Below are 27513 nucleotides of genomic sequence, written 5' to 3'. Positions count from 1 at the left end.
AAGTATGTAAAGTATGTGCATGTGTAATACTGCAGTAAATTATTCACATCTCATAACATTAACAGGATAATTATCAGTATGAGTCTAAACTGCGTTAATTGTTGTTATTGTATATTATTTATAGTTTTATATTTTTATTTTTGAATGCTGTTTTTATTCGTGTCGCTAAATAAATTGTTTCCTGTATTAATCATGTTTTTGTTTCTCATCATATCTCATCTTATTGTATCGTCTAATCGTCAAATTCTCAATCATGAATCAGTTTTTATTTTTGAAACTCAGATATTTTCTCAAACGAAAAAAATGTAACAAGTGGTGGGATTTAAACAAAGTACATTTACTTAGATAATTTCATTATGGAAGTATCTTAACTTTCAATACTTAAAGTATCTTAAAGAAAATACTTGCTTCAAGTTAATGTCAGACTTTAGCAGATAAACAAACTGATGCTCTGGAATGTTTCAACGCCTCAACACTGAAATTCTTCATAATTATATTTGAGGGTTAAAGCTGGAATGTGGGTTTCGTCACATTCATGTCGAGCTTCTGAATTTACAGCATTCGTGTCATAGTTGGTGAAATAAAAATAACAACAAACGATCGACTGTGCAAACATCAGACTTTAAAAGAAAACTCTCAAATACTTTAATAAACTTAGAGACTGAAACGCTGAATGTTACTGACGACTCTCGCCTCTGAAGCTGTCACCTTATATATAATATATACTATAATTTAATATATAACTGTGACGGCCTCTCTTCATATCTGTATTTGTGTTTTTGCCTCCAGACCACACGTCATCGCTCTGGAGTTCACTAATATGTGAACTGTGGCCTTCGCTCCCACTGGGATTGGGGTTCAGGGCCCAGGCGGCAGGTTGGGATGAGTCTAACCAGTCGCAGGCAGGAGTGTGTGCGGCGGTGTCGTATTTCTTTAAAAGCGCTCCAGAGTTTCTGCAGAGTTTCCTGAGGGCAGGAGGGATTTTCTTTGTGTTGAGTCCGGACTCATTTGCATAGAACCCTCCTCCTCCCGTTGGATTGGCCGCGGCTCCGCTGGCATGTGGAAACTCACATCCAAACTTTCTCAGTTGAAGGAGAACTGTGGAGTGAAGGAGGATGAAGCGAGCGGCCGGACGCCAGCAGCAGCATGAGTGAGTTAGAGCGGCAGGCAGAGCGGCAGGCAGAGCGAGGAGCGGATAGACAGAGGGAGGGGGAAATCTTAATTATAGCTTCAGATAATTGACTTCTGACCAAATAATTAGGTGTTTGCTTTTCAGTTTTTTTCTTCACTGGAACTGTTGTTTGTTTTGAAAAAAGAAACTGGAGATTATTTTTGTTTGTAGGAGACAGACTTGATATTTTCTTTTCTATTTAAAGACAGTTTGAAAGTTGTTTTAATTTCAACACTTATCTTTTATTTATGTAAAAAATGTCAGTTTAGCCCGTAGACAGGAGATCTTCTTACTTCACAACAATATGCTGCTGGTGCTGCTTCTGGTTCTGAGTCTCTGCTCTGAGGCTCGCTCCTCTGAGCCGTCATCAATAATCATCAAGTACCAGGTTTGGGAGGAGCAGCTGGCGGGGACCCAGGTCGGCCGGCTGCTGGATGACCTTCGGCAGAGGGACGAAACCGGTCCCCTGGAGGATTTCCAGGTGGTGGAACATGGCAAAGCCCTTCCCTTCTCCGTCAGCACTCAGGACGGAGTCGTCTCCACCCAGGGCCGGCTGGACAGGGAGGAGCTGTGCCGGGGGTCTGACCTGTGTGAGGTGGCCTTCAGCGTCCTCTACAAGAGACAAGGTGCCATGAACTGCCTGAGGGTTCGTGTGGAGGTGATGGACCTAAACGACCACAGCCCCAGCTTCCCCAGTCCTCTGCAGGAGGTGGAGATCTCAGAGACCGCCAGCCTCAGGATGCGAATCCCTCTGGACCGGGCGGTGGATCCTGACGCGGGGCCCAACAGTCTCCAGACCTACTCGCTGTCCGTCAACCAGCACTTCGCTCTGGATGTGACGGTTGGTCCTGATGGAACAAAACAAGCTGAGTTAGTTGTTATCAAAGAACTCGACAGGGAGATTCAAAACTCCTTCGACCTCACTTTGGTGGCGTGGGACAAAGGGAACCCCCTTAAATCTGGGAGCACGTTAGTTCGTGTTAATATTCAGGACTCCAATGACAATAGCCCCAAGTTTGAGGACGGCACTCCCACTGTGGAGCTTTCTGAGGACACAGCTCTTGGGACAACCATCATCAACGTCAAGGCCACCGATCCGGACGAGGGGGCCAATGGGAAAGTGGAGTATTCGCTCAGTAAACACAATCATCCCAACGTTCAGAAACTTTTCTTTGTGGACCCAGAAGGCGGAGCCGTGAGTCTCAGAGCACATCTGGACTATGAGGCCCAAACCTCTTATGAAGTGATTATCCAGGCCCGTGATCTTGGACCCAATTCCATCCCCTCGCACTGCAAACTGCACGTGAAGCTCAGAGACATTAACGATAACGCACCGAGGATACACATGACCTGGACTCCACCCAACTCCCCTGTGGCCACCGTGCTCGAGGGAACCTCGGTGGACACTTTTCTTGCTCTGGTGATGGTCTCTGATGCAGATTCAGGGGACAACGGCAAAACCATAGCAAGTATACAGCAAGGATCCGGTCCGTTCCGCCTCAAGAGGATTCATGGAGACAACTACATGATTGTAACCGACGGCAGCCTGGATCGAGAGAAGGTTATGCAGTACAACATCTCGCTGCTGGCCCGGGATTATGGAGATCCTCCTCTGTCTTTTGTAAAACATTTGCCCGTGCTTGTTCTGGATGAGAATGACAATGCCCCGGTGTTCTCCACCTCCTTGTATAAGGCCAGTGTCAAGGAGAACAACGACGTAGGCTACCATGCTCTCAAGGTGGCAGCCCACGATGTCGACCTGAAACTCAGTGGACGAGTCTCCTACTTCATTCACAGCCCCAAAGACCTGGACAGTGACGAAGACATTTTCAATATCCACTCGAGTAGTGGTGTCATAAGCATCCGGCAGCCTCTGGACTACGAGGAATCCAACACCTACACTTTCACTGTGTTGGCTGTAGACCACGGTCATCCGCCTCTCACCAGCACCGCTACCGTGCAGATCGACGTGGAGGATATGAACGACAACTACCCGGTGATCACAGAGCCGAAACCGAGAAACGACGTGGTGTCTTTAAATGTTCCCGTCAACGCAGACAAAGGGGAGGTGGTGACGGAGCTGGGAAACCAGCTGGAGGAGGCATCCGCCGATTTTATAGTTAATCAACCTATCAGAGAGGGAATTGTTGGATTTATGGCATCAACCATAAAAGCTGAAGACCCGGACTCAGAGCTCAACGGGGAAGTTCAGTACCTCCTTACCCACGAAAACCCCAATGGACTCTTCTGGTTGGACGAGGCTACGGGCCAACTCTTCGTTAACACCACCAACGCTACTGAGCTCATTGGGAAAACCTTTAAAGTGGGCGTAGATGTATCAGACATGGGTTCTCCCAGTCTGACCACCAAGGTGACTCTGGAGGTGACATTCATCAACCTCAAGGACCATTTGAAGAACTCGTCACCTGGTAGCCGAGCACAGCTTAGTTTTACCATGATGCTAGCCATCTGCCTGGGTGCTTCATGCCTGCTGCTTCTGTTGGCCATCGCTCTGGTGACCACGTTCTGCCGCCCCGTGAAACGAGATAACCGCGCCTACAACTGCAGACAGGCTGAGTCCACCTACACCCGCCATCCTCGGCGCCCGCAGAAGAACATCAGAAAGTCTGACATTCAGCTAGTCCCTGTCATCCGGGGGCGAAAGGAGGAGGTTCCTGAGGACGACAGTGAATCCCAGCCACTGGCTCCGCCTCCAGTGATGTCAGAAGATGTTGAAACTGAGAGGCAGTACACCTTAACGCCGTCAGCCATGAACTCAAGCTTCCATTCCCAAGGCTTCCCAGATGGGGACGCCACTCAACTTGTCACCAATCACTGCAGAACCCTTCGGAAGCCTGGGAACATCGAACTGGACGGCGCTCCGCCTCTGACTCCCGCCACATCGTACAGAACTCTCCGGACATCCAGGAACACCTCGTCTTCCTCTTCAGTCTCACACGCAAGCACCTTAAAGCGACAGGCCCACCCTCAGGGGGAGGAGGCGGAGCCAGCTCGTCCGGGGTCACAGGCGACTCTCAGGAGACCGAAGACCTTGGAGGGACGAGGGGGCCACGACGCAGAGCACCAGCGGATGCTCCGGAACCTGGTTCGACTCTCCATGGCTGCATTTGGAGACTCGATCGAGCTCTCGTCAGCTTCTCCAGAGGTTCAGGTGAGATGTGGCTCCTTCCATCACACGCGTACATTCAGACTTCAGTTCAGTTTAGTTTAATTGACGTCACACTCACAGATTTTATATTTATATCATCCCTGGTGTGAGTGTGTTGTCATTTCAGGTGGATTTTAAAGAATTTCCATCATCTGAAAATATACATAAGAAGTCAAATAGAATAAAGCTCCTTCATCTTATACATGTCTATGTAGAACATCCAAACACAGTGCATGCTGGGAAACACGCTAACAGGCTCATAATGTCTTTTATAGCAAAGTTAAAATGGAGTTCACTCAGCTCAGCGCTCATTAAAGCACTTACACTCATGATGGAAGTTGTGAAGTTACGTTCAAGGCAGCAAACGTTGAACTTCACTGCGACTCGGTTTGACAGACGAGTCCATTTACATCGTTTTAACGATTTCATTAAAATCCGCCTGAGGACATTTTAATGTCTTCTTATTTATGTTTTCCACGGTGGCGCCGACATTCAGGTCAGCGCGCCGCTGCCGGCTCTCGTTCGAATCTAATTTACTTCCATCAAAAAATGTGTGATCACATTGACTTCAACATGTGCTTACACTCAGTGCCGGAGCGTAATTAAGACTCGCCCCCTGCAGGCGTTGAGATTAATCTGAAGTGAAGTCCATTAGAGAGTAGAGAGTTTAGTGCCCCCCCCCCACACACACACATACATTCTCTCTCTGTCACACACACACACACACACACACACACACACACACACACACACACACACACAGAGCAGCTTCCCTTACATTTTCCCAGCAGCCTTTCTGCCTTTTTCGGCCTCCTGTGTGATGACTTACTCAGACAGCCCGAGGCCTGGAGTCGGGTGGAGGTGAAGGTGTGTGTGTCTGTGTGTGTCTGTGTGTGTGTGTTTGTGTGTACTCATTTTTTAAACCTCTTCAGGAGCTTTTCCGAGTATAAAAACTGACCTTGTCAGGACCAGTGGACTTCATGGGGACGAAAGCTCCGTCCTAATGAGGCAGAGTGTCACCAGTGAGGTTCTGGTTGAGGTGAGGATCAGGATGTGAACTGTGGTTGGGTTAAGGTTCAGGTTTATGTTTAGGTTTATGTAAGTAGTAGCTGAGGTTAAGGTTAGAGTTGGTCAATTAAATGTCCCCTGAAGTTAGGGAAACACGACTCTGTGTGTGAGTGTGTGTGTGTGTCTGTCTGTGTGTGTGAGAGTGTGTGTGTGTGTGTGTGTGAGAGTGACTGATGACTGTTAGAGTTTATTCAGGTGCTCATGTGTCACAGTCACTAATGCCCTCCAGAAACGAACCTTCATTCTCCTCCTTTACTAAATATCACATATCAGATTCATATTGAAACCAGGAGCCGAGGAGGTGTGTGTGTGTGTCTGTGTGTGTGTGTCTGTGTGTGTGAGGGAGGAGGAGGAGGGGGAGCTCTGTGTGTGTGGGGGAGTCAGCATGTGTGTGGGGGGGGGTTGAGGCCAGCCAAAGTAATCTGTGATGTGTTTGTAGTGTAAGTCGACTCCGCTCTGAGTCGCTGCTCCCGTCACTTCCAAATGACCCGAGAATCACTTTTACTGAGTCGAGAAGAAAGAGGAAAGAAAAACAGCTCAATCTAAAAACAGCCACTCAGAGAGCGGAGCAGGAAACTGAGCCGGGAATCGAACCGTCGGCCACAGATACTGTATCTGCACATCAGAGCCTCAGACACTGTATTTACAGATCTCCATTCACCATCAGCTGCAGGCTCATAATCCTACTGTCAGACAAACATGAGGCTTCAAGAGCAAACAAATAACTACTGCCATTGAAATGAATGGATTTGTAAATGTGTTTAAATGATCCATTAAAGTAATGAACATTTATTTTCAGTTTATTAGAAAGTAATCACACAATTTGCATTCTAGATTATAACACAACTAACATTCCTTCAATGAGCTCAGTGAGGAGTAGAACTCGTGATCCAGACTCAGATCCTCAGAATCAGATCCTCAGCTTCGAGCTGGAGAGAAGCTTCGCTGGTTGAAACACCAAACCACGTCACTGAGAGCGAAAGTCGCCGGCATCGCCCGGCAGACGCAGAACAAAGAGCTCGACCGGGACCGACTTCCTCACGTGATTCCTATTAAAGAAAGGAAGAGGCCTTTTTCTTTTTACCCAGCATTCCTCTCTCCTCCACCTTTCTGGCTTCAGAAGTCTCTCTCCTCCCTCGAGATCGGAGAGGAAGAGGCCTCTGGACGTCTGGGAGGAGGAGGAGGGGGTTTTCACCTACACCTCAACACACACACACACACACACACACACACATACACACACACACACCCACACACCCTCGACTCGTCCAAATTTCGGCGTCCATCCTGGAAGGAAACCGGCCAGAGAAGAATAGGCTTTACGTAGAGGCCGTTTCCTGTCGCTGCAGCAGCGTGCACGTTTAAAAACACACAGACCACACAAACAGCAGGACTGAAACAAAGTCATATATTAGCGTGCACACACACACACTGGGCAGGGTGTGTGTGTGTGTGTTTCCTCCCTGGTGATCAGTGTGTATCCGCAGTATAACAGCAGCTGTCAGCAGAACGCTCCGAGCAGTGAGACGGACGCAGGCGCTCGGTTCTCACACTGTTCAACTGACTGATTCAGAAAGGGAAAAATCATGTTGATTCTCTTTTTACCTGTGTTTTTAAAAGCTGACGTTGTTCAAGCAGCTAAAGCAACAGAGACGATCCCACAGTTCCCAGTGCTCTGGTTCAATGACACAGTCTTTAAACACCAAGCCACGTTCTGACCCTGAACTCGGTGTCTCTGCTGAACTGATCCAAATAACAACAAACACGAGAGGAGCTGGTATAGAAACACTTCAGCTCAGTCTTTAGCCTAATGCTCTAACCTCCCTCCTCTTCCTCCTCTTCCTCCCTGCAGCAGATCTCCCAGCTCCTCTCCCTCCTCCGACAGGGTCAGCTGCAGCCGAGGACAAACTTCAGAGGGAACAAGTATTCTCATCGCAACGGCAGGTCAGTCCTGCTCTTCCTCCTCATTCTACTCCTCTTCTTCCTCCTCCTCTTCCTCCTTGTTCTACTCCTCCTCCTCGTCCTCCTCCTCCTCTGATGTAGGCTCAACGAAACCACAACAAAGTCAAAGCAATAAGCTCCCTGCTCTTTCATATTCACATTCTCAGATGTTTTTCAGTTTAATTTCTTTAACTTTCATCTTAAATACAATGAGCTTTTATTTTATTACTTTCTCCTCATGACATGGAAACTTGCTGCGTTTAGAAATGACTCAGTTTGACCTGAGACACTTCTATCAAACATATCAAACTACAGTTGATATCTATACAAGTTATCTGTGGGATAAATGAGTGAGTAAACCAAACAGCACCGTTTACAAAACCTTTAAATAAATTAGATTTAGAAACGTTTATAATAATAAAAATGATAATTGTCTGTTCTGGTTTGATCAGTGTAGTTTGTATGATGTGGACAGTTCCTCTCATGTGGTTCAGTCTAAGGTGTTGTTTTCTAGCAGATGTGACGCCACAGAGAGAAAGTTCCTCGTAGATTAAAGTCAAAATGTTCTTTATTCTAATATTAAAACTTAGATGTTTGTCGCCCAAGTGCAAATCTTAATTTAGGCTAAAGTCTAAATAATTAATTTGTTCAAATCTCTCCGTGGGACATTTGAATACATGATGTTCTGTCATATATGATGTTAAAATGTCGTATGTTCATTTTAAATGTTGCCAAAGTTTCAAATAATGAGGCATAATATCTGCTGTGAGACGAAAGCTTCAGGTTTAAAACACTAGGAAGCTTGATTCAGACTCTCAGATGTGTGAACGGCCTGAAACCAGTGGAGAAGCTGAACAAAAACCTTTTCACTGGGACCTTTACTCTCCAGCTTGAGTGAGAGAGTTGAAATTTAAAATCTGACTGAAATCTAAAAGAGGAAAAGAGTCAGATCCCTCTGTTCATCTCCAGAGGCCTGATCCAGATCCAGCTGGCTGCAGGTTTCAGACTCTGATCCAACCAGTCTGCGGCTGATAGCAGGTCCACCGGACGTTGACAGGGAATGCCACCAATTCTAAAAACTCACAGATGTTTCTCCTGAGCAAAGATCCTGGAGATCTTCAAACTGCAGCCGTGAGCAGACGATGCTGCTTCTGTAGATAATGTCATTTTAACAATTTAACAAATCCTGAAGAGATGAGACACTGTCAAACAGCCACATCCAGTTCATTTACACTTCAGCTGCTTGGTGTATGTTTCCAGGAAGTTACATTAATTAATTAATTTAAAGTTCTGGTTTAAAATGAGTCTGTGACCGACTACTGACCGGCAGTGACTGAAATAACAGCAACAGACAAACAGGACATGGAGTCAAACCTTCAATGTCACAGGATGAGTGTCTTATAAAGTGTGTGTGTGTGTGTGTGTGTGTGTGTGTGTGTGTGTGTGTGCGTGTGTGTGTGTGTGTGGGGGGGGGGGCTCCATCTGACTGGTCCACAGGAAGCAGGTAATTCAGCATCGCCATGAAGATGAGATTAGATCTGACGTCACCTTGATACAACACATACTCTGTTTCATATTGGCACTGTTTCAACACGTACACACAAACACACACATACACACAAACACACAAACACACACACAGTTGCGTGAATCACTTTGTCGTGTGGATTTCAGAAGAAAAACTTTGTTAAAGGTCAGATCACAGTCAGAGTCACTGGGTTCACTGCACATCATTATTTTATTCATCACACATTTCAGTTAATAAGAAAAGTATTAAGTTAGCATTTAATATGTATATATATATATAAACCTAAAAAAGATACCATGACAACATAAAAACTATCTTAAAATGGAAAATCACTTTTCAGAGCCTGAGGTGAAAGCAACACTCACCTGCAGAGTGTTGAGCTCTCACAGGAGTTTGGACTTTTATTAAATTAGATCGTTTCTTCTCTCTGGGACTTTTCATATAAACATGAATAAACTTGAACTGAAAATCTTCTCATCTCAAAGTCTGATAAGATTTTAATCTTCACTCTGAATAAGATGAGTTTGTGACCAACTCACCTTTATCAGACTTCCTGTTAGAGCATGCAGACACACACACTCAGACACACACAAACACACACACACACTGTAGCTCAGAAAGGGTGACTGGTGGTTTTGTGTTCTTTACCGTACTTATCATGAGCTCAGGAATGTTATCATCAGTTTCTCCGTCTGCTTCTTATCTGCTTCTTTTGTTTCTCTGTGAAAAAGACGTGTTTACTGACTGGAGATCTGTTTATTCCATGTTTTCACTGTTCAGTTCTATATGTCTGTCTTTTTGTGCAGTAAATTATTAATCCTTGTTTTCAAATGGTGAACGGATGATGTTTTACATTATTCAGGTTGTAAATCACATTGTTAAGACAAATCTGAGTTTTTGAAAAAAAAACACTTTTAATTTATTGGTATAATTTGCCAGAGGTTTCATGTTTTTAGAGGAAGGAGTCCATCTTGAGGATATTTAAAGTTGTGTTTATTGTGTGTTTGTTGCAGATACGGGGGTCAGGACTGCGCTGATTGGCAGAGCACCAAGGACAGTGGACACGGAGAGAGCGAGGCCGGAGACATGGACTGGGAACCAGGACGAGACTCGCCCATAGACCCTCAGCTGGAGGAGGGGCTCCACAACCTGCTCAACCACCCTGGTACACACACACACACACACACACACACACACACACACACAGTAAAATAGAGTTGTGCTTACATTGTTTTTATGTTTATAATGTTTAAACCTCTTTTGAAAAATCTAAAACAACGTACATAAGATAATATAACCTTCATTGTTCTATGGGGGAATTTTTCTGGTGCTGCACACAACTTAACACAATGATACAATAAGTACGACAACAGATCAATGGTGAACTACTGGACAAAATACTGCAAACTGACATTATTATCCTGTGCATTCACACAACAAGAGAGTTTTACATACACAAAAGTTGTGTTGTAGTTGTTGTGTGTACTGATGCGAGTCATGTGACATCAGAATTCATCTTTGTTGTTCAGATGCTGAACTCAGCGTCTCAGTGTTTGTCAGCGAGCTCCTGGTGGAGCTGGAGGTTTAAAGCATGTGACCTTTGTTCCCGCGCAGAATAAACACACTCTTCACTCACAATGGACTCACACTGACAGAGGTAGAAAACAGGAAACAACCCAGTGACAGGTTTTGCATCCTCATCCACCCACAGCCATCTCTTTGTCTTCATGGATCTCCTGCTTCTGAGATTCAAGGATTCTCATCGCGAAATTATGTGATTTCGTGTTTTATGGCTAAAAATCCCCCAAATTCTTATTATTGTGTGAAGTGTTTGTATTATTAACTTGTTAGTGTCACTTTAATGTCACTTCATTAGCATGTTGTTGTGTCATGATCTCACATTATCGAAATGATGATTAACATTAAGTGTGTGTAGTTATTAACATTGAAATGTTAAAATCATAAATACTAAAAGCAGAGAGTGTCCACATCACAATATTAACGTGAAACTCAAACTCTTAAAGCTCATTGTTTAACTGAGTGTGTGTGTGTGTGTGTGTGTGTGTGTGCGTGTGTGTGTGTGTGTGTGTGTGTGGTCAGGGCAGAGGGGATTACCGCCTGATGACGGTCGAGCGAGCTTCACTTCAGGGCAGGAGAGAGAGAAACAAAAGTGTGTGTGGGAGTGTGTTGTTTTATGTGTGCGACGCTTGACTCACCTTCTTCGCTGCAGGCGCCAACATCAGTGTAACTCACACCAGAGCGACAACTGTGTGAGTCTGTGTGTGTGTGTATGTGTGTGTGTACGACTGCTGCGTCTTCTTCAAACCTCTGTGAATCACACTAACACCTGATCCTTTGTTCAGGTCTGAAGATGATATCATGTGTGTGTGTGTGTGTGTGTGTGTGTGTGTGTGTGTGTGTCTTGGGACTGTGTGTGTTCTCAGAATCACGTTGTCAGATCGAAGGTGTTCAAAGTGCGTTTCATATTCCAACACTTTTTACAAAAGGTTCAGAATCAGAAGAAGATGAATCTGTTAAGACTCTGTAACACAAGACTTTCAGAAAAGTTAAGATAATTGATAAACTGATTCTTAAAAGAGACAGTTTTAAACATGATTCTGATAGTTTGAGCTGAGAGGTTTACAGCAGGTTGTGCTCAGATTTGGTTTTCCAAATAAATTAATGTTTAAATTATCAAACTCTGAAGAGGAGGTGAAGAATTCAAACAGAGAATGTGAGAGCAGGACGGAGGCAGGGAGATGAACCTGCAGCTCAGTTAACACAATGTGAGACGGAGGTGAAGGATCAGGGCTTTTAATGCTGCAGCAGGTGTGTTAATGCACCGACGAGGCCCAACAACACACACAACAACACACAGGTGGACTCACTAAGACGTGAACCACACGCGGGTGTCGACAGCTTCTTCTCCTAACATCAACACCGGGTCAGACACGAAGCAGCAGACGTTTCTATCTCCGGAGGATCTGCTGAAACTCGAAGCGTTTGGTAATTTAAAGAGGATTTTCTGTTCAGAGGATCAGTGGTGAAAAACTGCCAAAACAAAGGGGGGGGGGGGGGGGGGGCTTGGGGGGCGGTCTGGGCCACACCGGGTGTATGTATTAGTGTGTGTGTGTGTGTGTGTGTGTGTTAACTCCTTGCATCTGGTTGTGGTTACATGGAGGAGACCTCAGCTCTTCAGGCTGATTAGTCTGAGCCGAGTTGAAACGTTTTGATTTTAAATGAACGAGGCAGTTGATCCGTTTACATCAGAGCAAGAAATTCAAATCTTTAACTAAAAACGTTTTTTTTTACATAAGTCTCATTCTCGCCTTTTTTAAAGATGTAAAAGCTGCTGTTAATATGACTTTAATTATCTATTTGAGATGTATTTTATAAGCTGAGAAGACTTGAAAATATATATATATTATTGCGATTACTCAATTGTTCCACTTTCCATTTTATTATAAAGAAAATGTAAAGCCTCAGTATCTCTGCACCGTGAAGAACCAGGTGTCATGTTGTTTCTCAGATGAATCACATGAGCAGAGCAACACGCTGAGAAATGATGGATCCTCACTTTTAATTGGATGTAAACAGGATGAAGATCAGAACAGAGACAATCCAGGTGTTAAACATTTGTGTTTCTGTGCATTAGACAACGTGTGTTACAGTGAATCACTAAATGAGACTCACACACTCCCGGTGTTCACGCCTCTGACAGACACATGTTTTCACAACGGGAGCTTTTCGGATTTGGAGAATCCTGTTGACAGCAGCAGATAAAACCTCACGTCTCACTTCCTCCTTTTCCTGCTCGACATCACACTTCACCTCGGGAGAGTCGGAGAGTCTCAAGAACCAAACAAGGGAACTGCTTCAGATTCTGTCCCGATGTCCGTTAGGACTCAAAGATGAACTGATGAGATTCAGTGGTCGGGGTCAAAGGTCATGACGACCTATTATGAGTCTCTTTGTTGCATCAGTAGTTTGTTATCGGCCATTTCTGTTTGATTTAGAAAGAATCATTTCAGAGCTACGTTCATCTTCACTCGACGTCCAGTTCAAACGTGTCTCTGTCTCTGTCTCTGTCTGTCTCTGCAGATGACGTCTTCTCGGAGGTCAGCGACCCGTCCTGGATGGCGAGACTCTCTCTCCCGCTCGCAGGCGATTATCATGACAACGTGTTTGTCCCCAACGGGCCTCCGTCCCCTGAAACCGAGCTTCTCCCCCGGGACTGTCTGGACTCCTCGTCCTTCTCCACCTTCGGTAAAACACAAGAAACTACGTTCACTGCAAATAGAAACAAACACTTTAATTTAAAATCAACTCAAAAAGTTGGTGTTAATAAATAATTTAAAATAAATAAAAAGGATCAATAAGGAATAAATTGACGTAAAATCATGTATAAACTAAAAGTACTCTTATTAAATAGGTGGCGACCATTACTTTTTAAATTGTTTAGTTCTCAGAAGAAGCAGCAGAGTGACACCTCCTTCTCCTCTTCCTCCTCTCAGGTAAAAGTCCAGAGAAGGACGGCCCACTGGGCGGCGCCCTCCTGTCCGAGGTCAGCACGCTGTTTGAAATGCTGATGACGCAGAAGGCCGACGCCCACCCGGGCCCCCGACCGGACGTCCTGTACCGTCTCTCTGCGGCGTACCGGCGCTCGCTGGGCCTGGACGCCAACGCCACGCCCCCCGCGGCGGGAAACGCACCGAGGAACTCTGGGAACACAGAGAAGCGTCCGGGCCTCGCGGCGCCATCAGGACTCTACCATCAAATATAACTGAACACTGGAAAAGACTGATTCACTCGTTTCTATGATTAATCTATTTTTAGACGTGAACTGAAAAGTTCTTGTGATTTAAAAGAGTTGTGTCATTGTGCGTCTGTCGTACGACAATATGACGAGACTCGAAAAAACACTGTACGAACTTCAGGTTCATTTTGTGAGGTCACAACACGACGGGTGAGTTTCTCACAGTTGAACTCAGTTCCCCAAACTTAGTGACTTCTTGTTTTTAACTGTCGCTGCATGAGAAAAAAAACATGTTAAACTGAAACGTCAGATGAGAACATGGAGGCAGCAGCTTCCTGTTCGATGGCTCCTCCTCCTGCTCCTGCTCCTCCTCCTGTTCCTGCTCCTCCTCCTCCTCCTCCTCCTGCTCCTCCTCCTCCTCATATCAAATGTTGTTTTTCTTTTGATGTCTCAAAAGAGTCGATCTTCACCTTTGATTTTCCACTGTTTATAAAGTGAGAACTGGATTTTTTTAAATTACAAGGTGCTGAGAAGTGACTGAAAACCAAGATGTGTGAAGAAGAAAGAAATGTTTCTATACTCGTGTTCAGAGCAGAGGATCTTGAGAGGAAGGAATTCAAACAAGGGAAAATATGGGATTTCAGTATTTGCTATATATATGTGACTAATGAGGGACTGAGGAGCAGGTGCCCAGGGGAGCGTGGAGATCAGGTGACTTGCAGCTAGGCAGCCAGGGGACAGGAGGAGTTATTGGAATATGAGAGAATCTGAAGGAATTTAAGAGACGTGACAAAAGATCATCTGATGAACTTTGGCTTTTGATTTTGTTTCATGTAAAATTGGTGAGAATAGAAACTTCTCTGACTGAGGGATGTGATGCTGGTGGTATTTTAGCTTTAGCACAGACAGGAGACAGGAGACAGCTGCTCAATGTCTTCAGGAGACAAGAGGACAAGGAAGACATTTGTTTTTTAATATCAACGAAGCTCTGAGTGGTTAGGGTTAGGGTTACCTCATTTCTACCTCATCACTTCACCAAATGGAGGAAGAACAGATCAAATCAAAGTCCTGAGGGATGCATCCCTCCTCACGTGTTTTATACCGAACATGATGAGCATTATGAAGACTTAAACAATTAAAAAGTTTCCATACTTCACGTGATCCTGACCTGAGATGTTTTGCTTTGGAACGATGACACAGGATGAGCTTCCTCACACTGTTCCTGTTGAAAAGGTTCAACAGCATCATCCTGTTTGTCATTATGAATCACGAAGCCTCAGACTCTTCAGTCCAGGTTTAATTAACAGTAAATTAAAGATCTCGAGTCGTTCTGGATGAAGACAGATTTAGTTCCAGGATATTTACTCAGGAAAAACTAAAAAACAAAAACAGGAAGTGAAGGGAGGAAGTAGCAGGAACTTTAACGGTGAATCAGAAAGCAGAAAGATGTTGGTTTCCTTGTTGTGGATTCTCTCGACCACGAACACACTCAGAACTTCCTGTCTGTGTTTCTCTGGGACATGAAGCCGGATCGTGGTCGACTTGTTTTGTCTGTCAGGAAGTTAAACGCTCCGATTTCGGTCAGAAGAGAAACAACCGGGAGGAAATGTTTTTCTCTTCTTCCTAAAGACTGAGGAGCCACGAGGAGCTGAACGCAGCGTGAAGCAGTTTGTTAACGCAGCTCAGTCGAAACTTCACATGTTCAACAACTGGAGTAAAAATACTTTACGATTACTGCGTTGGGGTTTGTTTGTTCAGGATGAATCACAGGGACCCGTCTCTTAAATTATTGGTTTGATCCATTTTCATTGTCCTGAATGTTGTGAATCAGAAGATCAGCACTTTGTAAATAATCTTTTCAAATTTTTTGGGAGTTTTGTAGCAAGAAAAGTTTTGTGTTTCATTGGAAAACTGATTTGTACCTTTTTTACAATAAAATATAAGTTTAAACTAAAAAAGTGTTTGGAACTCAAACTTTTAGAAGCGTCTGAAAATCTCTGCTGTGCAAAGAGAGAGTGTTTGCATGTGTGTGTGTGTGTGTGTGTGTGTGTGTGTGTGTGTGTGTGATCAGAGAAACATTCATTCAAAATGCCAACAGCTCCACCTAGTGGCAGCTTCCTGTATGAGACAGAAACAGGATCAGAGCTGCTTCTTTAATCTGACATTTCATCATCTGTGTGTTTATTCGTCAGGATGATGAAGATGAAGATGATCATCAGAAACAAAAAAACCAATCCAGAGAGTAAACACACTAACATCTAGTGGATGGTAGGAGTTACAGCAGCCTGATATTAAAACTCTGAATCTGTAGTTTCATACTTTTATTCTACTTTTCTTGTTCAGAACTTTCAGGACATTTCTGCTGCTGTTTGTCTTTAATTCTTTTTAAAAATATTCAACTTCTACTGTATTTTAATCGCTCAATCGAATAAATGGAGAAAATGTTCATCTCTTAAAAACTTCAGCTGTTTCAAATGTTGTTGATTATTATCGTGTCTGTGTATGAACTCAGCTTCAGCAGCTCGGCGTTTTCTACTCGCAGAAAGTGATTTACAGCAAATGATGACCTAGGATTTAACCTTAGGACACATTAACTTCTCATATTTAATATCGACAGCAGCAGCTTTTAGAACTTGTGGTTTGATAATAGATTTAGACACAATTAAAGACAAAGTGTTTAATAGTATTAGCAAAGTTATATACTCAGGTTATACAACAAATGAACAATTAACATTCAAATGAAGAAATACACTTTATAGAGATCAATTTTCATCACTCAAAACATAAGTACATTTAATACACAGTCTTTTCTGTTCAATAAACTAACAAGCTGTTTTTTAAAGGAGCGAGCAAACGTTTCCTCCACATCAGCAACACATGATGACTGCAGCCAGTTTCCACTGAATATGTTTTTTAAGAATATGTTTCAATGTTGTCTTCCTCTAATAATAATGTATGAATCTCTCATACCTGAAACCTGCTGCTACATATGCATCACTATTAATAACGTCAATATTACAACCACTCTGAAAACCATAAAAAAACTATTCTACAGATATAAAAACTATATTGAAGACTTTTTAATGCGTATCTTTTTTTCACCACCATCAGAACATTCTCAAGCTACATGTCGTTAATCTCAAACATGAATCAGATGAATGCAAATAGATTCCGATTGGGTGTGGGTGATATCTGGTGGATTTATCTCTGAGACTCTCTCAGCCTGGACAGAAACCTGTCGACCTCTTGGTTCCCCTTTCGGTGTCTGATCTTCTCCAGAGACTGGATGCTGCTGTCCTGATGAAAGGACTTGATCGGTATCTCCGCCGCCTTCATGTGATACTTGATTGACATCTTCGGCTGCCGTAGAGTGAAGAACACATATTTAGCGTAGATGTTGAAGAACGTTTGTTGGTCAGCAGGTTGCAGATCCTCTGTGAGCAGCTCCCTGTAGATCTTCTCAGCTTTGGCCTTGGTGGTCTCTGACTTTGCGTAAATACTTGCGAGATCCATTCTCTTCATGAATGAGGAATGAGGATAAAGAGAAATCAACTCCTCATGGACACGGATCCCTTTCTCTATCAGGCTCGGACTTGGGAGACTGTCCTTCTCCCAGATCTTCCACTTGTAGCTCAGTGCGGCACATCTCTTCAGATAACGTTCATCCGGATGTAGCTTCAGAGCCTCTTCTGCCAAAGCCACAGCCTCGTCCAAGGAGGTGAAGGTTCTGTAAAACCTCAGCAAAGGTTTAATTCCACTGTAGCTGCTGACTGGGTTTCTCAGAACCTTTGTGGCTAACTCACGTGCTCCACTCTGGTCTGTTTGTCCTTTCTTAACGAGTTGCAGGAGGTAAACGGCAGCGAGGTACAGGTTCTCTGGATCCTGCTCTTTGGCTTTTCTCAGCTTCTCCATGATGTCTGCCTTGAGCCCTGTTTCGCTGTGTTTGGACATGTTGACTAACCATAACACGTGGCTGGTCTGCCACTCCACCACGTCCGGCTGCATCCGGATGGCTCTCTGGAAGTAATCATCTGCCAGAAGATTCTGCTCTCCGCTGAACTTCATCAGAGTCCAGGCTCTCTCAGCGCAGATCTCCGGGTGCAGCTCGTCCTGCGGTGGACTCTCAGTCATCAGGCCGTCGATCTTTGACAGACAAGCCCGACTCTCTGCATCTTCTCCCTGGTGATGGTGCAGCCAGGCCTGGTTCCCGTAGGTCACCACCAGCCAGGGACCCTCCTCTGCTCCTCTCATCCGCCTGAAGGCCTCCTCGGCTCTGCTGAAGAAACTCCTGGCCTCTTCAATGGAGCCCAGCTGGAAGTGGACGAACCCCTGCAGGTTGTAAACGTGTCCCAGCCACTTGCATCCGTCCTCTGTGCCGATGTCCTGCAGCTTGTCCTTGATTCTCAAAAGTTCGTCCCTGCTGGGCTCCAGATCCCAGGTGAAGTGGCACTGCAGCGCCCCCAGTCTGCCCTCCAGGGGTATTTCACTCTGACCAGCACTGATGGGAGATTAATTAATCTAACATTAAAACACATCACCAGTGAATTGATATAAAATGTTCTGACCAAAGGATTCATTCAACTGTAAAAAAAACAATGTTCCTGATTTTACTTTATTATAATTATCTTAACAAATTATCTTTAAATAAATTCATGTCTCATTAGTTTTAGTGCTGCTTTGTGTGATTTCTGTATCTGGCTTTTGAAAAGTTCTCTATAAACAATAATGATAAATATCAGACCCTGGTCAGATTTCAGTGTCAGGGAGTAATACATCTATAATATCAAATTATCATTTACAGCCGATGCATACATTTAAAAATTATTATTGAGATGATGGTATCAAACCATTTTGACAAAGTTTAACATTCAACTTTATGATAAAGATTTATAAATAAAAGGAAAAACACAAATGCAGCCGAATGGATAAAACCTTCAAATATTTCCTGCACCGTTTATCGTGTGAAATAAAAGTCTTCAACATAATAATAATAATATTAATAATAATAAGATTACATAACAATCAACATAATCACAGACACAGATATGTCTGTGAATGTCAGTGCTGCTTTGATTCACATTATTCTTATTAATAAGGTCAATACACAAGATGACGTGATGAAACAAACACAGTCACTGACTTAAAGGATCGTTAATGTTCATGAAGAATCGTGAATGAAGTGAACTCACCTCATCTCGTCTCCTCGGACTCTGCAGCTGTGTGACGTCTGACTGCGGAGCGGCGTTATATGGAGCTCACGAGGCGACGCGTCGCGAACTGAGGCGAACTTTCACTTTCATTTGTGTGTAGAAGAAACTGACTCACACACACACACACACAGACACAACCACATACACAAACAGAAACTTAACTATCATTTGCCTGTAAAAGAAACTTAGTCACACCCACACACAGACACACACACACATACACACACACACAAACAGAAACTTAACCATCATTTGTCTGTAAAAGAAACTTAGTCACACACACACACACACACACACACACACACACACACACACAGACACACACAGACACACAAGCACACACAAACACCTGCACACAAACAGAAACTTAAATTTCAGTTTTTCTGTAAAAGAAACTGACATACACACACACACACATAAACACAAACAAATACACATATAAAAGTATATCATGTCACTTCCTTGCAATCTACTTCTCAGTGATTAGAGTACTGTAAGTGAAGTACACAGAGAGAGTAAAAATATACAATAAATTCACCAAACACAACACAAGACCGATGCTGCAGACTGATACAAATATAATGTCTTTCTCTCTTTACACCCAAATCAGTAAACATGTCAACATGGAGAATCACAACAAAACATGTCCCAGTTTTCAATCTACTACAGTCGTGTGCATGAAACCGTAAACTCAGTAAATATCAGACCAACAGAAGGTTCTGGATCCAGTTCAGGTCACATGACAGATTTCACTGTAGATCTGCTGAGATCTGAACTCTGAGTCCAGCTCCCTCAGCCTCAGGCCGTGGTTCCTACAGGGTCAACTAGTGCTGCATGAAGTTCATCTGGTCCTCTTCTTCTTTGAGCACGTTCTCATCCTGCTTCAGGTCTTCCTCTTCCTTTTCCTCTTCCTCTTCCTCCTCCTCTTCCTCCTCCTCCTTCTCCTCCCCCGTGGATTCCCCCTCCCACACTCACTCTGCCTCTTCTTCTGACTCCTTCCATTTTGGTTGAAGTCAGGTGAACTCAGCTGCTGTATTTGTATCGTGCTTAAACCTGATTGGTGTGTTTACAGTGAAACAATCATGTGTTTGTGCACCTGATGGCTGTTGAACCAATTGGCTCATGGGGGGGTCGGGGGGGGGGGTAGTTTGACAGTCAGTGCTTTGGAACTGGAAGGAAGTGACATCATTCTGTATCTAATGTATTAAAAGTGTGTTTAGTGTTTTGCGAAAAGTGTGAGTCTGAGTGTTAAGTTTGATAATTGTGTAATGCTTTTGATTTTAGTGTTAATGCAATTGGTCTTGTGTAGCGTTTGGTGAATTTATTGTATATTTGCACTTTCTCTGTGTTCTTCACTCACAGTACTCAAATCACTGAGGAGTAGAATTTCTAAAGTGTTTCAGTTTAGCAACAGCAGTGAGTGACTGGTTCAAACTGAATTAAGTCATATGAAACGTGTGTGTTTCATATGGTAACAAAATATGGTTTTAATAAATTAGTGTACAGTGTTTCATTTTGCAAAGTATCTGATGTGTTCTGCTCATTGTGTGTGTCGTTGTGCTGATTGTGTGTAGTGTTTTGAAACACCGGGCCCTGTTTTCAAAATCGTGCTTAAGCAATCGAGAGAAACTGCAACTTTCATTTGTCTGTAAAATAAATTGTCACAAACACACACATACACACACACACTCACACACACACACACACACACACACACACACACACAAACAGAAACTTAACTTTCATTTGTCTGTAAAATAAATTAACACAAACACACACGTACACACACACACAAACACACACACACACACACACACACACACACACACAAACCCACACACATACACACACATACACAAAAACAGAAACTTAACTTTCATTTGTCTGTAAAATAAATTAACACAAACACACACGTACACACACACACAAACACACACACACACACACACACACACACACACAAACCCACACACATACACACACATACACAAAAACAGAAACTTAACTTTCATTTGTCTGTAATAGAAAGATTAACCTGGGAGGAACCAGGATGTGTCACTCCAACATTACTGCAACAACACATTCCTGTGGATTCATGCTTCACAACATCAGGAGACCCCGCCCCCTTCTCACTCAGGCTTTGGTCCAGGCTCTGGTGCAGGTTCTGGTCCAGGTTCTGGTGCAGGTTCTGGTCTAGGATCTGGTGCAGGCTCTGGTCCAGGTTCTGGTTCAGGTTCTGGTCATCTCAGGCCTATAGACTACTGCCCCTCCCTCCTGGCAGGTCGACCTGCTGCTGCCACCCGACCTCTGCAGCTCCTCCAGAAACCAGCAGCTCTACTGGTCTTCATCCTGAGTTCACTCACACTCCCCCACTCCCTTCACTGGTTACCAGTGGCTGCCCGCATCTGTTTCAAATCACTAGTACTTGGTGCCATCGGGTCCAGTCTGCATCCAGAACATGGTCACACGTTACAGACCAGCCCACACCCCATTCCGCTCTGCATCGACCAATCAGCTGCTCCCTCACTGCGAGGGACAGATTCCTGTCCTGGCTCTTAAACGGTGGAACCAGCTCCACATGGACATCAGGACACAACGTCCACACATCGTCCAGCTCGTAAACACACCTCTTCACACTACACCTTGAATAAATGTTTAAACTAACAGGTTAGCAGCACTTACACATCACATGTCACTTCACGTCACATGTCACTCACATGTTGCTCTTTCTAATTGTTCTGGTTTGTTCCTCATGGTTCATGCTTGTTGTGAGTCGCTTTGGATATAACAGCGTCAGCTCAATGAAATGTAATGTAATGTAAATGTAAACTGACACACACACAAACACACACACACACACACACATACACAACTACACTTACACCTACACTTACACATACACATACACATACACATACACATACACATACACATACACATACACATACACATACACATACACACACACACACACACAAACATACACAAAGACACAAAGACACACAGACACACAGAAACGATACAAATGCAGCAGCTGGGTTCACCTGACTTCAACCAAAATGTAAGGAGTGTGAAGAAGAAGAAGAGTGAGGGTGATAGGGGGACTCCACGGAGGAAGAGGAAGAGGAAGAGGAAGAGGAAGAGGAAGAGGAAGAGGAAGAGGAAGAGGAAGAGGAAAAGGAAGAGGTGGAGGCCGTGCCAGACACCAAGATAGAGGAAGAGGAAGACATAGAGGAAGAGGAAGAGGAAGAGGAAGAGGAAGAGGAAGAGGAAGAGGAAGAGGAAGAGGAAGTCTCTGTGGATCCTGAGTAACACTGATGGAGCTGTTAGTGTTTTAGTGCCGATCGTCTGCAGGAGTCCACTTCCTCCTCCGGCCGGTCTAAAAGGCCAAAACGAGCTCTGAGAGTTTATAACGAGCTCAGTCCGCGGAGAGGAAACATTCATCTCACAGACACACTGGTCCAGTTTCGATTCAAGCAAACACAAAAAGAGCAACACAAACACTTTCTCTGCCCCACACGTGGAGAGGAAACAGGTCTGAGGGGAAAGAAACAGAGGTTAATGCACAGTTCGCTATTAAACATGTCCACGTGTGAGTTAGTGGAGCTGAGAGGGAATCCAATTCGGTTAAAGCAGGACTGGTGTTTTATTTGTAAAGTCCAATAAGGTAAGTGGAGCATGAATCTGCTGCCTGACGGGGACGTCTGGCTGCAGAGCGACTCCCAGGAGCAGAGACGTGGATTCACCTGCAGAGTCCGAAACGCTGGATAAAAGCAGAACAACAGGTTTTTAATTGAGCTCCGGTCGGCTGAGGGGATGAAGCGGCTGGGAAATGATTTAAAGCTGAAGAAGTAAACTGCTGCTTGTGGGAAACTAAAGGAGTGAACTTCTGTTTATGATTCATTTACTGATTTAATCTTCCTTACTATGACGATTTGAATAATTAGTGGATTAAACTAGTTTGTCACATTCGATATAAAAGAAGAAACAACATGTGTTCCGTCACTTTACGTTTATCCCACAGCTGAAGTTAAGACGTGAGGATTCAGGGTCCAGGTCCCGTCAGGGTCCACGGCTCATGTTTCAGATGTCTGAAGGTTCCACTGAAGGTGTCTCACCTCTAAACAATCTGTTCAAGTCTTAAATTCAGATGCTCAGAATCTCAAATTTGTCCTGTGTCTCTTCAGAGGGTTCCACACTCTACACAGGAAACCAGTGGATTAAACAATGTAACTGGAAATGAAGCAAATACTGTTGATGAAGAGTTTCATCAAATCACAGATAAAATACAAACTTTCATTTATTTATCCAGTCATATTTCATTGTTCTCTTTGTTATGACCACTTGGAAGGATTTTCACTAATTATATACAAATATATATTATTAAAGAGAAGTAAAACTAACCACAACCAACATTAACAAAGATTAACAAACAAAGACAAACCCACAAAGAGTCGAAGCATCCAACCTGGAAGAAACAGGACGATACCAAACAAACAAACAAGGAAATTAAAAAAAACGAGGAGCCGTCCCAAAGTCTAACTTCCTCTCAAAATACGACAGAAAGAAAATCCTGAATCCACCTCAGCTCCAAAAGTTACAATAAAATCTGTGCAGCCATGTTTGAGTAATCTTACAAACAGACACAATGAAAACAATCTTTTATATCCTGAGGCCTGAACACACTGACAAACTTCCTTCTTCCTCTTCCTGAGTTTCCTCTTCATCAACCAGACTCTAAACATCTGAGGACAGAAGACTGGACTTCAGGAGTTTCAGGTCGTTTGGCCTCTCGACCAGCAGGGGGCAGTAAACTCAACCCTCTGCAGTTTGTGTCCTGACATTTTTCTGCTGCATGAAATTATGTTTCTAAAGAAAAGTGCTGCAGCCAAGGAAATTACACTTAAACGCCTTTAGAAACTTGAATGAGCGTCTGTTATCTGCTCAGCCCTGATAACAGCAATTATACAACTTCATATCATTTCTTCTTTTTAACGTCTTCCAGGAATAAATCCTCCACAGGGAATGTGAGTGCCGTGGATCAACTTCCCACAACTCCAACTCAGCTTCTGTCCAAACATCTGCAGCTCAGACTCGACTTCATTTAACAACACATCGTGACTCACAAACACACACACACACACACACACACACAGACACACAGACACACACATGTTCTCTGAATCTCTGGTTATTCTGCTGCATTTATCGATTATTTTGTTCAGATTTCTGCCAAAGTTGTGTGTGAAAAGAAAACAGACACACAAATAAAATAAACAGCTTCTGTCTTGAGTTCAGAGTCTCAGTGAAGTGCACTGATCCAGCAGGGAAAGTGCTTCTCAGTGATTTCTGGGGCACTTGGAGGTTTGTTTACTTCATAATATCTTCACATGATGAATCTGACTCAGCTCCTCTCGGCCCGTCTGTAGTTTGATTTTCTCACCAGCTGAAAGCTTTACAGAGACGTGGACCTTGACTGTGCATCACACAGGACGCTTTCATTTTTTGTATTTACTGTGTTTCTTTGTTATTAGGTTATTTGAAAGCATACATCCAAGGAACGAGTTCAGAACATCTGAGGGCACAGATTATGAATCTGACAGTTTCATGGAGACACAAGGAGCCGAAGTGCAGAGATCAGACAGATTTATGGTTTTTGGTGGAAGATGGAAATACAGAAACTCAAAACTCAAGTAAGAAAACAAACTGAACTCAAAAACAAGGAGCAGCACAGAAGTGAGTCGAGAGCCCAGACACTAAATACACAGGAGGTCTGGATCACAAGGAGGGAAACAGGTCAAACCAGGAAGTAGAACGTGCAGATGACACACAAAGAAAGTTTTTTCAAAGTAAAATAGAAAATAATTAACAATATGACTATTTTAAAAGTCCTTTAAAGCAGCATATTCCCAATACGCATAGTTTATAAACCATGAACATGTGGAGCTTTCCCCTCTGGTCCCAGCAGGGGGTCGAACCTCTGTTCATGTTCCTGTATCAGGTGGTTTTATATGATGAACCAATCAGGAGCCGTGGTTGTCATGAAAGCTTCTCTGTGAGTTTTTCTAAAATAAAATGAAATAGTGTAAAATATTCATTACTGGATGTGAGGTCTTGTACTGTGTGACTCTCAAAATGCTGATAGATAATTACATTTAGATTCATAATTCATAATTCATAATTTGTTTGCCTTGCTGTTACAGCTCCTGACCTGTAGGGGGTGCTGCGGCCCCTCTCTGCCCGCCCTCCGGTGACACGTGCAATTTGAACAGTTTCTTCTTCTTCTGGGATCAAAATCACATTATTAAGTATTGATGGAAACATGAAAATCCAAACAGGTTTATTCAAACAGCGAGAGAAAATCATTGTAACATCAAATGAAAAGATTTTACTTAGAAAAATACCTGATGTCAACAGTAAATATAGTTTTATAAAATAAATATAAAGATGGTTCAATTTAGTTATTCTGCATCTTTGTCTTTTTATTTCCAGAAATCAAAACCTGAACCAAAGTTATTTGAAAATATCTCACTCATATTCCAACACTGCAAAGTGAAAAACTGAAACTAATATTTTTATTATTATTTTGAATAGAAAAGAAAAATATATAAAATCAATGAAGAGATTTAATTTGTCTACGTTTCTATTGACTTCACTAGTTTCTTCTGTGTGAGTCATCAGAGGGAGGGAGGTTGCTTTGTGTTGCTGTGTGTTGCTGTGTGTTGCTTTGTGTTATTGTCTGTTGCTGTGTGGTGTTGTGTGGTGCTGTGTGGTGTTGTGTGTTGCTTTATGGTGCTGTGGTTTGTTGCGTGTTGCTCTGTGGTGCTGTGTGTTGCTGTGTGTTGCTCTGTGTTGATTTGTGGTGCTGTGGTTTGCTGTGGTTTGCTGTGTGTTGCTTTGTGTTGCTGTGTGTTACTGTGTGGTGCTGTGTGTTGCTGTGTGGTGTTGTGTGTTGCTTTGTGGTGTTGTGTGTTGCTTTGTATTGCTGTGTGTTGCCTCGTGATGTTTTTTGTTGCTTTGTCTTGCTGTGTGCTGTTGTGTATTTCTGTGTGTTGCTGTGTGTCTGCTGTGTGTTGCCTTGTGTTGTTTTTTGTTGCTTTGTCTTGCTGTGTGTTGCTGTGTGTCTGCTGTGTGTTGCCTTGTGTTGTTTTGTGGTGCTGTGGTTTGCTGTGGTTTGCTGTGTGTTGCTTTGTGTTGCTGTGTGTTACTGTGTGGTGCTGTGTGTTGCTGTGTGGTGTTGTGTGTTGCTTTGTGGTGTTGTGTGTTGCTTTGTATTGCTGTGTGTTGCCTCGTGATGTTTTTTGTTGCTTTGTCTTGCTGTGTGCTGTTGTGTATTTCTGTGTGTTGCTGTGTGTCTGCTGTGTGTTGCCTTGTGTTGTTTTTTGTTGCTTTGTCTTGCTGTGTGTTGCTGTGTGTCTGCTGTGTGTTGCCTTGTGTTGTTTTTTGTTGCTTTGTCTTGCTGTGTGTTGCTGTGTGTTGCTGTGTATTGCTTTGTGTTGCTGTGTGTTGCTGTGTGTTGTTTTTTGTTGCTTTTTGTTGCTGTGTGTTGCTTTGTGTCTGCTGTGTGTTGCTGTGTGTTGCTGTGTGTTGCTCTGTGTTGCTGCAGCAGCCACTGGGGGGCAGCAGCGGCCTGTGGATGAACATCTACAACCAGAGAAAACCTCAGAGACTCAAATCCAGATGAAGCAGGTTTCTACACAGCTTCTCCTGAAACAACACATCACTACACCATGCTACACAACACAACACGACACGACACAACACAAAACAACACAACTGCAGGATTTCAAATGGAATGAGGCTCCTTCACAGAGAATAGAGTAATGAAACAGAAATCTCTGGACAGACGTTGTGTGTTTCTGAGACAAAGTTTTATCACCACAAACACACAAGTGGAACACAACACTCTGATAGATGGTGTTGTTAATAATCCGTCTTTCCAGATGTTTCCGTCGGCGCCGAAGGGACGGGACAGCTGTTTACTGCTGTAACCATGGCAACAGCACGGTCGCACACGGCTGTAAATGGACTGGATTTAAGAAAAACGCTTTTTAACACACAAACACACACACACACACACACACACACACACACATTCATCCAGCGTGTACACAACACACATCAACACTTCAACCTGCCGACTGGAGGAGAAGCCAGGGGGATTCAAACCGACGACCTTGGCGTCCGGCCCAGACTAGAGCTGTGAAGTTGTGTTGACACAGTGACGACAAAACACACAACAACAAACATTAAAGGTTTGAGTTTCCCTCCTGAGCCGTGATGGTCGCTCGCCAGGACCTTCAGCCATCGTTGTGTTTTAGAAGACAACAGATCACAGTGCGTCCACTGAGCGGCGAGTGTGTGTCCTCATGTCGCAGCATCGGGGGGGCGAGAGCTAAAATAAAGTTGTGTGTGTGAAAGTCGTTTCATCACTTGATGGAATATTTCATCTTTTTTGTGCAGGTGACCTTCTGCTGAGAGAAAAGCACGAGGCCAGCGGTGGTGTTCAGCGCCAGGTGGAATCAGAATGACAGGAGGACGGGAGACAAGCGCACAGACACACACACACACAGACACACACACACACACAGACACACACACACACACACACACACACACACACACACACAGAGGTGAGGACACGCTGCCTGGAAGCTAACGGCTGCTTCG

At 43.7% G+C, this 27513-nt stretch overlaps 2 protein-coding genes across 2 annotated transcripts; one reads left to right on the top strand and one right to left on the bottom strand.

Annotated features, from left to right (window-relative positions):
* Positions 1 to 1080: 1080 nt before the first annotated feature.
* pcdh12 (protocadherin 12) lies at positions 1081 to 15591 on the top strand. The gene is made up of 5 exons (XM_062393996.1): positions 1081 to 4343; positions 7261 to 7352; positions 9891 to 10042; positions 12979 to 13143; positions 13392 to 15591. The coding sequence occupies exons 1-5, from the start codon at positions 1476 to 1478 to the stop codon at positions 13658 to 13660; spliced, it is 3546 nt and encodes a 1181-aa protein (XP_062249980.1). The 5' UTR covers positions 1081 to 1475; the 3' UTR covers positions 13661 to 15591.
* Positions 15592 to 16295: 704 nt separating this feature from the next.
* On the bottom strand, positions 16296 to 18893 carry LOC133959257 (interferon-induced protein with tetratricopeptide repeats 1-like). Its single transcript, XM_062394380.1, has 2 exons — positions 18823 to 18893; positions 16296 to 18131 (listed from the first exon to the last, which is right to left on the bottom strand). Exons 1-2 carry the CDS (start codon positions 18825 to 18827, stop codon positions 16835 to 16837), a joined length of 1302 nt encoding a protein of 433 aa, XP_062250364.1. The 5' UTR covers positions 18828 to 18893; the 3' UTR covers positions 16296 to 16834.
* Between the last annotated feature and the right edge of the window lie 8620 nt (positions 18894 to 27513).

Source organism: Platichthys flesus, chromosome 8 (genome assembly GCF_949316205.1).
Source record: "Platichthys flesus chromosome 8, fPlaFle2.1, whole genome shotgun sequence".
Classification (NCBI taxonomy): Eukaryota; Metazoa; Chordata; class Actinopteri; order Pleuronectiformes; family Pleuronectidae; genus Platichthys; species Platichthys flesus.
The sequence above is the reverse complement of the archived record's forward strand: the minus strand, read 5'-3'. Positions and strand labels throughout refer to the sequence as shown.